The sequence below is a fragment of the Oenanthe melanoleuca genome, chromosome 3 (assembly GCF_029582105.1).
Source record: "Oenanthe melanoleuca isolate GR-GAL-2019-014 chromosome 3, OMel1.0, whole genome shotgun sequence".
In the NCBI taxonomy this organism is placed as follows: domain Eukaryota; kingdom Metazoa; phylum Chordata; class Aves; order Passeriformes; family Muscicapidae; genus Oenanthe; species Oenanthe melanoleuca.
The window spans coordinates 102,048,265-102,059,353 of record NC_079336.1 but is presented as its reverse complement, the minus strand read 5'-3'; the positions used below and the strand labels follow the sequence as shown (position 1 = coordinate 102,059,353).

Sequence of the window (11,089 nt, the reverse complement as noted above, 5' to 3'; positions counted from 1 at the left end):
CTCACATATGGCAGAAATATCCTTGTGGAAATAGGAAAGATCTTGGCAGACCTGTGCCTAAAGTGTGTGTTGATGCCTGTTCTTCTTGCCTCATGAGTCTCCTGTAGGGAGAGCAGGGATTTAGCCCGAACGCAGCCACCATGATCCCGAGTGCCTGGCTGTCAGTGTGCCTGGATGGGCTCCATCTGCAATCAAAGCCACAGTGTGGCTCCCATAGAAAGCTGCCTGGGAAATGGATGTGTTTTATTGTAAGATGAGTCCTGCTCCCGCTGTAACTTGTGGCAAATTGCAATTTTGCCAGGAAAAGCAGATCAGGATCAGGCGCTGTTGGCTGATGCCTGTACTTCTGCTGGTAAGGAATGCTAGCCAGAAAACCCAAAATGGTTGTATAGAAACCATCCTCCAACTGTTTTCCCCCCATTTTATATAAATACTGCATGTTTTAGATCAATTACCTGTCTTCTACAGCTCCCTGTGTTAGTGCTTCTGCAGCCTTCACTGCTCTAGGGTTGTTAACTCTGATTTTACTGCAGGTGCTAAGATGTTCATTGATTTTTTTGGAGGTATCATCTCCTTGAGCCATGTGAAAACGGTTTCCATTTCACAGCTCAGGAATGGTCCCACATTTGCTGCTGGTCAAGGAAGGTTGCATGCATGCAACCGGTAACTGCTGTAAGCACCAGCAATATTAGTGAGGATAGTTCTTATAATTACAAATGAAAACAAATTTTTTAATTTAAAAGAGGCTTTATGAATGTCCCAGTTCAGGTTTGGAGTGGGTGGTAGTACAGAGTTAAAAACCAACTCCTGCCCTACTCCTACCAGTGCTCCATCACCCTGCAGTGTACACACCACACTGATTTACATCATACTGACACTTAGCATCCCTACACACCTGGTCCCAATTCTGAGAACTGTTGTAAGAAATTAGAGTGGCTGATATGGAATTCTGATCCTCCAGCACTTGCGTTTCTCCAGGCATCCCCACCATCTGCATCCATGATGCTGCTGGGCTGCTGAAAGATGACATGGTTTGGACCAGATCCTCCTCCTGGCTCGGGGCAAGCACAGCATTATTTTCATTCCACTATCCGAAGGAGGCAGATCTGGTGGCAATTTAAGAATCATCCATTATCACAGGCTATGAAAAGAATAATTTATGCTCTTGAGCGTTTCTCAGATCTTTCAGCAAAATCAGACATCTGAAGGAAAAATCTAGTTCTTTGGAGAGCCACAGGGATGAGTAATGCACCCAAGAGGAGTTGGGGTTCAGACATGAAGGGATTAGCTCTATCCACCAGTGTGGTTTTGTCATCTCAGACAGACCCAAGCACATTGTGTTTCCTTGTTTCATAACAAATGGGAAAAAAAATGGGAAGCTGGGAGCTTGTTCTGTGGCTCTGGTTTGCCCTGCCATGGGCTATACCTCAACCTGGGCTTTTGCAGAGGGCTGCCATTTGTGCTGGGAGCTTGCACCACTCCTGTTTCCTTCTCAGTGCCACAGACTGCAACAGGCCTTGGTGCCTGCAGCTCTGAAAGAGGAGGAATACTCCAGGAACACCTGGCCCAGTGTGATCACAATCATCCAGAATGTGTTTGGGCTGGGGTGGAACCTGCTGCTCTGCTGGGCATTTGTCAAGCCGTCCATGTATAAAATTCCCAGTGATCCCCCAGGGTCTTATTGCTTTCACACAAGGAGTCACTAAAATAACTTTGGTTCTGTTGCCATTCATCTTCTGCTAGGATAACTTCTCCCTCCAGAAAAGCAACCCCAAAACTGTCCATCAATTGCTACAGCACTGACAATTCCTACAGCAACGGAGGGAGGGATCTATCTGCAGTTCCCTGAGCATGTGACACTGGGAAATCACCATTAAATACTTGACCAAAGGCAAAGCCAAGATGATCTAAAATAAAATCAATACCCCCTCTCCCTCCCTGCCTTACAGGAACAATACCACCCTGAATTTGTGTGAATGCAGACTTTCCAGTTCATCTCCCTCACTGAACATTTGATAGTTCATTTAAAAGAAAGAAAAAAACCAAACAGAGCAGAGGGTTCCCCTGTGGAATGTAAGACCTCCAAAGGACTTTTGGCAGCATCTGGAGATATTATTAAGTTTTCAGACTAGGTATGCAAAGCACAATAATTAGGTCCCCTGAAGAGACCCCAGTAATTGATGGAATTTTATGACATCTATTATGAAAGTATGAAATGGCTCTTCATAGAAACCAGTATTGGATTTTTCACTCTTTATTCCACATAGGCGAAAAAAAAATCAATATTAATACCTGCCTAGTGAATTCTGACACTTAAAGAAGTTTGTGGCACAAAGAGCTCCCAACACTGGGTACTAATTGCTGTGGAGTTAACGAGAGCACCGTGACAGACTGCTCAAGAAATACCCCTTGTCTTTCTTTAAGAAATATTGGAGAACTTGCCTTCTGGAACAAAAAGCTCTAAGTGTTATTTTGTAGAGCTGGTTCTTTACTTCTGGCAATGCTCCAGAGTGCTGAAAAAACAAGTGAAGAAATAGGACGTGCACTGTGCACTGGCATTGCAAACAGAGATCAGGCATCAGACAGTTCTCCTGCATTTTGGGACTGAGCTGAAAACAGCCACTCAGGCAGAGGGCATGAGAGGGATTCCAGGGAGCACTGGATCCTGCCTGACGATTGTCCTCTGCTGGGGACAGCCAGGCTGGCCCTTGTTTCTCCAGCCTGGCGTCTGCCGAGGCTGCTGCAGAGCGGCAGCTAGTGCCAGCAGATGGGAAAGGCTGGGAAAATGAAAGTGCAACCCGAGGGGAAGGCAGCAACCTGCAGGAGGAATCCGTTTGTGTAGAAACAAACTCCTCATTTCACATGCAGGTCATGTGCTGGTTTTCATACAACTGTTTTTAAGGTGGTGCTGTGTTTTGACAAAGAGGGCTTTGCTGCAATGATCTCAGTGCTTGCAAGTGATTGGAATATGGATAAAAGAGATTTTTAACTAACTCCATGAAGCAAGATAATGATAATTGTGTCAAATTCACCTTAACCCATAGTGAAGCAGGGCCAATTAAACTCCAAGATTTTTACTACTGTGTGTAACATCAGCAAAGGCCTGTCCCTGTGCCTTGACCCCATCTGGCACCACTGGCATCCCCTGTCCATGGCCAGTCCCAGCATAAGTGTACAGGTAAGGAGCTGCAGCTTTCCTCAAATAGCTGAGAACAGCAGTATTTCCATGGAGAGCCAGATAATTTCCCTCTCATTAGTTACCTTGACACAAGAAAGTTATCACAGCTCCCCAGTCTGTCACTGGTCCGAGGGAACAGGAATACAGGTTTTAAATTATGGCAACAGAAAACAGTTGCTTTTTATGGAAAGGGAGAGCGAACGCCCAAAGCTGGATTTCCTCAGGGAAAGCAGAGCAATTATTTTGTTGCTACCAAGGCAATACCAGGGTGTTTTCTTCCTATTTCTAGACCCCTAATATAATAAAAGGAGCTAATAGCAGCAAGATGTAGGAGACACGCACTGGTGAACGCTCTAATGCACCCAGCTAAATCGAGTCCTGTGCCAGAGAGGCAGCACAGGCTTTCTCAGCAGTGCAGAGCAGAGGCCTGGGCTGCCACAGCACAGTGGCACTTCATGGCATCACTCCACGTGTGATCACAGCACAGGTGACATGGGACAGCCTGTGACACTCTGCACCACCCCCAGCCCCGCCCAGGGGTCCCCAAGCCTGCTCCCAGCCCAGCACTTCCGCAGGTGCAAAGAAACCCCTCCTGGGGAGCAGGAAAGGACTTCTCTCCCTCCCCTCCTCTGCAGCAGGGCCTGACAGCTGCCTGCAGGTTTCTGAGCATGGTGTGGAAGACAGCAGTGCATGAAGGGGCTCTGTGGTCACTTCCAGCCCATAAATCAGGGCAGCAAACAGCCCCACTGGCAGCCGGGCTGCGGTCTCAGGCTCAACGATCAGAGGGAGCACTCTGCGCTAGCAAAGTGAAAGCAGAGCGTGATATTTATTTACTGAAAGGAACACAGGCTGTTTCCTACTTCCACAAGTCTCTTCCATCAGGAGAGGCTTTTCACCTAGCTCAAGGAACTGAGCTCAGTGCTGAGATCACTGCACTCTCGGGTGGAAATCGTGGCATGCCACAGCCACTGCCTCCTCCTTGCTGGAGCTCTGTCTCCAGCTGTTTCCCCAAGGCTGACAGGCTGCACTCTGTCAGTCAGAAATGCATCTTACCACAGGCTTTGCAGCCTGGGTTTGCTTCCAGCCAGGGCGTTCATCTGCTCTGCTCAGCTGGTGGTGAGCTGCAAGAGCACTTGGGTTGAGTTTATTTATTGCTGAGGGCTCCTGGGATGCCACAATTTTACTGATTTACACCCTTGGAGAGAGGTGACTCCTTTTCTGGTAGACATCCCATATGGCTGAATCACCATTCAGGGTTACTTTACTGACCCTGGCAATTAAGAGGACATTAGAAAGCCTTTCCAAAGGGGAATCACAGCCTTGGGGTGATCACATATTAAAGTGCCCTCCTGGGGGAAAAAACCCTCGAAGAAAAGACCATTATACTAAAAGCAACAGATTTTAAGGCCAGGAGATGCTGTGAGATCATCTGGTCTGGCCTGTCCCCTCTGCTGCATCCACACTGACCACATGGTGCAAGTACCTGGTGTGGCACCATCCCACACAGTGCATCATCCTCTTCCTGTCAGTGCTTACAGTCATCATCTCTGCTATATGTATACAGAAACAAAATAAAGATTTTGGTGTGCTTCTAACTCTCTTGCCTCCAGCTTCCATCTGGCAGCTGGTGTTTTGCCTTTCCACCAGCCTCTGGTGCTTTTCCTGTGAAGCCCAGCTTTTAGCTATTGGTCTATAGCCCAGGGACTGTACAGGGCCAGTTTTTCTCTGTATTTTCCTGAAAATGTGGTACAAAACCTGGACAGGTTTTTTCCCAGCTGTAACCTCTTTCCCAGCTGAAGGCTAATTTTCCAGCTAAATTTCACCTTTCCCAACAACAAAGTTTGATTCAGACCTCCCCCTGCCCCTTTTTTCCTCTTTTTAAATTATTTGATCCCCCTTGCCCAGCCCATAATCACTTATTGAACAGGCCAATTATCCCACAGCAGCTCATGACACTAATTACATTACAGTTCTCAGCAGTGGAAGAGCCAAGCTCTCCTGCTCATCAGCCAGGCTTCCTCCATTGATACAGAAGCAGGCTTTACATTTCTTCTCTTCACGTTCATCAGGTCGGCTTCAACTTGTTCTGAATTAGAGCTTGGCTACTTAAAGCCCTTCTGCCTGGAGGGGAATCCAGCCATAAGGATTAGCACCTCTTACCACAATCTTCCTACCATGTTTTGCAACCCATCATTCCAAAACCCCCTATAAAATCATATGGATTATACAGTAGTTAATAGTTTATCTCCAGTAGTTTCTTCTTTACTTCCTGCAGGCTGGATTTCTCATTTCTTTGGTATTTTTTTCCCTCAGATCCTGCTTTTGATGCTACCCCCATGATACTGATCCTGAGGAACCTGTAAACTGAGCCTCTAAACCCTCCCATTGAGAAAAAGTACAATGGAGCTACACCTGGGGAAGCAGCACAAGCCTTAAGCCTTTGCAGCTGTGTGTCCTGCAGATACCTTCTCTCTAGAGGACCATTTTTAAGTCCGGAATTCTTTGCTGTAATTGGATTCCTTAACTTCACTAGTGACCATCACCCACACCCACTGCTTTTTGAATGTGGCTTTGATTTCTTGCATTGGCCCTTCTGCTGAGCAGCTCTTCCTTCTGCGGAGCCCTCAAAAAAAAAAGAGTAAAGGGCAGGGAGGGACCAGGTCTGATGATGGACAAGAGAATCCTGCTCTGTGTGAGCTTAGGCTGGCAGATTTGATCTTCAGCTCCTGCACACAGAGCTCTCCCAAAATCCAAGGGTATGATTTAGTCCTTGGGGGTTTAAACCCCACTCATGTCTTTCAAATGCACTCATGTCTTTCAGCTGCTTACCTCAGAATTACTTCCTTGGCTTCAAATGCACACCCAGGTTTTAGGGAGCTTGATTGTTCAGCCCTTCAGTCTGCTCATCCACTGCAAACTCTTTCTGCCTCCTCAGCAAGTGCTCATCCCAACATCTCAGCTTGATCTGGCCACTCTCCAGCACTCTCCTGGAAGCTGCCCCATAGTGAAGGGACAGGGTAAGGCTCAGGAAGCTGCTCTGTGGCACTGGTTTTCTTCTGGACATCACCAGAAGCATTTGCAGAACTCACCTGAACCGCAGCAACTCACTGGGCTTCTGAAAGCAGCTCAGGTCTCACTGCCTGGCCTCTGCAACACCAACCTCCCTGTGCTCGGCCTCCCAACAGCTTTTCCACACGTCCCAACCTGCTCCTCTCCCCACCAGCAGCCAAGTCATTCTCCTGTGGCCCAAGCACCAAGGGCACCTACTCAGCCAGCTGTGGGAATCCTGCCTCACTGAGCCCTGCAGGAGCCAAGGGTTGTTTCCCAATCCTTCCCATGGCCTCCTGGCTTTTCCCTCTGCGCTCACCATCACCACCTCCACCTTGTCCCCAGATGTCTTGGTGCCAGGCTGCCCTCCTGCCCCGTGGCTCCATTTGCCTCCTCTGATCTGTGTCACTTCACAGTGGGACTCGCTAAGGGGGTCTCCAAACCCCGCTGCTGATTTCACGCTCCACTGCTCCTCTTTGGGAAAGGGAATGTATCCAGTTTTATGTTTTTGATTCCCCCCCCACCTCCCCATGTCCATCCCAGTCTGATTCCTGTCTGTCAGACTCATGGCTCTGCTTTCAGCTCTGTTCTCCCTTCCCTGCCCAGCTCATCCCGTGCCGTGTCCATCCCATGTGTCAGACCCCGCTTCCCTTCTAGTGAGTGATTTGACTCCAGCTGCCTCAGAGACTATTTAACAGGTATATCCCTCAGTACACTGGATTAATATACCTGCTTATCTCTTCTCCCAGAGATAATTTTGTACATTGTAAATTATAAATTAAAAAGGGGAAGGGAAGTCAAAAGCCAAAGGAATAGATTTATTTTCCAATGCTCTCAGTGGAAGGCCCTGCAAAGGTATATTTCACAGCACATATATAATTGAATAGAGGATGACTGAAACAGCTGGGGCAGTGGAACAGAAGTAAAAGTGCTGTAATTTGTCAAGGCAGTTTATTGGTATGGCTGGAAATCACGTCCCAGCTCTTCTGCAAAAGCCTTCCTGTAAACCGTCACATTTTCTTACCAGTTCATTGGCTCCCTGCACACTGCTTTTTGTTTCCCATTGTTTCAGTGTAGCAGCAAATGCTCATTGTGCCAGGACGGGCAGGGGCTGGAAGCACAGGCATGTACAATTTCTTGTTCCTGGTGTGAACACAAAAGCCTGCAGGGAAATTTTTCTGCCTTCTCCTGGCACTGCCTCTCTCGTCAGCAAAGGGGTCAGGGTAAGGTCTCCTGAGTCAACTAAGGCTCTTGAGTCAATGAACAGAGAAAACTGGACTTGTGTTAAGAAATTTTTATTTGTCCTTTGGATCTGTAATGTAAGCACATAAAATTACAAGTGGAAGAAACATCATGCCACAAAATTGCATAGAATTTTTACAAAAATGTGATTTATGCCTCTGAAACAATCATAGATTGAGGAACCGAAAAAATATGTACATGTTAACTGGAATATTTCATCCTACTCTGAAAGCAAATCATCAAGGACTAATCAATCACAGACACTATTAATACAATGTACAAGAGCAACACTGATTTCAAAGAAAGGCAAGCAATGATGTCCCTTTAGTTATTTGTCAGTGAATGTTTAGCTAATACATGAGCATTAATTAACATAATTATGAACATGTTAAGTCTAAAATGTCTGGCCTTCATTAGAATTTTTAAAATTCTGTTTATACTGCCAAAACCAAGCTATTTTCAGTAGTGTAAAGATATCTGAAGTGCACGACCTAGTTTAATATAGACAGCTCTATTCTATACAGCAGAAAGTCCACAATACAGCATTTCCACACATTCAACACGGAACAAGGCAAATACATAAAAGGCACAAGACTTGCACATCATAAAGACCCTTTTTCATTATCTTACTCTAGTTCAAGTAATATCAATATTAAATGATATCAGTTTCACTGAAATAGTTTGAACGATGCAAGATGTACAGGATTACACACTACCTTACACCTGCAGAAAGTGGCACTGTACAGATATAAAAAAATGTGAGTACAGGAAATGGTCAAATACAAACGTACTGTAAAATGACTACAGCTGATAGTATATTTAACCCAACCAGTCTATTTATTTCTTATTAAATATAAATAAAAGGTTAATTGGTATTTGCCCGAGTTTCTTTGAAGACTGTGGCGAAGCCCTGGCCCCCCTGAAATCCACGGGACTATGGATTTAGAGGAGGCAGGATTTTCCCAAAAAGCCTGCGCTGTACAACGGTTCCTAGAATGCAATGGTTTCAGTTTTAGTATGAACACTGCTATCAGTTTATTCTCGTAATAATTTAGACAATACGTCATTTTGAATTTATAAAATGCAGCATTAAATCTTGACTCTACATTTTCAATGAGTGATTAAGATTGATTTCAAAGTGCAAAACTAGGATTAGCAGAGGAGTCACCTTTCCTAGCGTTAAGATGAAAGTCAGATTTTTGAATTTCATGTGCACTGATTTCATCATCATAAACCAGAACAGTTTAATTCAAAATACGATCTCCAATGTGCAATTTTTCTTTCTTTCTGCTCTAAGTTTAAAAAGGAAACATCAAAATACTGTTTGTTTTCCAAGATTTGAACTTATATATATATACACCATTATTTAACTGAAAACTTAAGCTTGATTTGTATTTTATTGCTTAAATTTAAATAAAATAAGTTACTTTAAGTACTAAAATCCTGAGGGAATGGAAGTAAGGTAACTTAACTGTTACGATGTGTTAAAATGCCTCCCTATTAACTGACTGCTTTCTCCTTTAACCCTAAGTAAGGCCCTGATCTTGCAAATGTGAATGTGAATTATTCCCAACCCGGCTCCTGAGCCCATTGCTGCAGGAAAACACGACTTTGCAGGATCAGGTGTCTGGGGCTTCTGAGCTGGTTTCTCCTTTGCTCCTTTCCCTCCACCAAGGGAAGGATCGTGCACTGGCCTGATGAATCCCAATCTGTCTGAGGTGTTTCATAATTCCGATTTCTGTTAGGATGGGAATTCAGAGAACAGCATTTCTTTATCTTTTCAAATATCCTGACTTTCACAATGTCTCTGTCATCTGATATAAATTTCTCAGAATGTGCTGTTACTTCTCTCATGCATATCATACAGTACGCTAACTTTTATTGTTCTTACTTTAACAAGTCAGTTAAACAGATTAATATACATTTTTAAATAACAGCGGTCAGGTTTTTATACTTTGCTTTTAAATTTTAGACCTTAGTAAAACTGAACCTCAGTCTTAAAAATAATGGAAGATTCTGTTAGATTTCAAATACTGTAGTCCTAAACATTTTATAATCCTATCAAATTCAGTAAGCTTAAAATATGATACTTAAAATCAATACTTTTGAGTCTTCAAAATATATATCAAATTTATATTCTAAAACTACTTTGATTTACAACACTAACACCACAAAAAGAATTCTATGATTCCATGATTATTCTATAGCAGTATAACCCAGATGTTAGCTCTCGGAAAGATTCTCCCTATTCACGGATCCCTGAAACATTTCATTTGGCCAAGAGACCACATCAACTCCACCTAGAAACATGCTGTGTGTGTGTATATAGACAGATGTGTGTGCACATATAGCTATATATATATATATGTATATATATACAAACATATATGCACTCACTCACACAGTGTAACAAACACAGACGGACACGGACACCGACAATCTCCACGCGGATTCTTCTCTCCGTTCTCCTCTCGTCCCCACAGTTCCAAGAATTTTCAGCAGCAAATATATGTCTCTCCATGGGATAAACATAATATCAAGACAGCAAGCCACCAGTGCTTGCAGAGCTAAAAAGGATCCAATGTTTCAGTGCAAATGTAAAAGGATGGTACAGCTGTCAAGGTGCAGTTATAAAGAAGGAAACAAATATGATTAAGTACTGTTGTAATATTCGCCAGGGTCTCTATTACTTTGGAGCACTTTGCACTGGCACTCCAAAAGGAAATCTGCACACGTTTGTCTCTGTACAATACACTGGTCTTCATTAAACATTCTTAACAGTGAACATGGCCAGAAAATTACCCATTGTAAATTGGCCAAAAAAAAAAAAAAAAAAGAAAAAAAGAAAAAAAGCAAAATAAAGAGAAGAGGGAGGCTAACATATTAATTTTCCCATTACAACTGCACTAAGCTTTAGAATAATAATCAGATGAAGAATGAGAATGAAGACCTTTGCAGGATACTTTTTATAAAATGTTCCTTTGGGGAAATGTGCACTTGAATGCAGATTCCTGCTGCCTCCCGAAGCGCTGCGGCGGCAGCTCGCCCCGGGGAGCGGAGACGGGCAGTTGGGAATGGTGCGCCCCGGCGCACTGATTGTTTCTTGGGCAGTTAAAAAGTAGTATCAAACACTTTTTCTTGATTATCTTCTTCCAATTCCTCTTCACTTTGTGGAGTTTTATGATTGGATTTTCCACTGTCAGATGCCAGGGAAGAGGGGGCAGAACTGTGGTCTCCATCTTCAGTGATTTTCCCTTTCATGGCTTCCTGTACGAACTCCAGAATTTCCAAAGGCAGTCTTTTGAATTTGTCTTGATATTCCTGATCAAGTTCCACCTGCAACTACAACAAAAGAGACAAGCTGTCTTCAGGTGTGTCTGATGTGACCAATGCTACAGGATGGGAAAAGTACCACACCAGGCAGGAGGGGAGTTAACAAGGCATTTTTGCACAATTCAGGAACGTATTCCCTTCTTTCCCATATTAGCACCACGCATCCAAAGTGCCTATTAATTTCCATGCAGTCATTGCAAAGCTGGAGGGACGTGCAGTCATAAGGCTGGTTTTGGGTACCATCCTTGGGTACTCAAATCCTTTAAACACATGTGGATTTAACCATAC

The 11,089-nt window shown here is 44.1% G+C and overlaps 1 protein-coding gene across 2 annotated transcripts in view; it reads right to left on the bottom strand.

The window, feature by feature from the left end:
* Window positions 1-7,505: 7,505 nt before the first annotated feature.
* Window positions 7,506-11,089, bottom strand: part of PLCB1 (phospholipase C beta 1) — a 332,313-nt gene continuing 328,729 nt past the window's right edge. Inside the window, exon 32 of one of the 2 annotated variants that reach the window (XM_056486829.1) lies at window positions 7,506-10,810. In XM_056486829.1, coding sequence (XP_056342804.1) covers window positions 10,580-10,810 — 231 coding nt within the window. In that variant the 3' untranslated portion in view covers window positions 7,506-10,579. The remainder of the gene's footprint in view (window positions 10,811-11,089) is intronic. The other variant, XM_056486830.1, reaches the window with a different exon arrangement.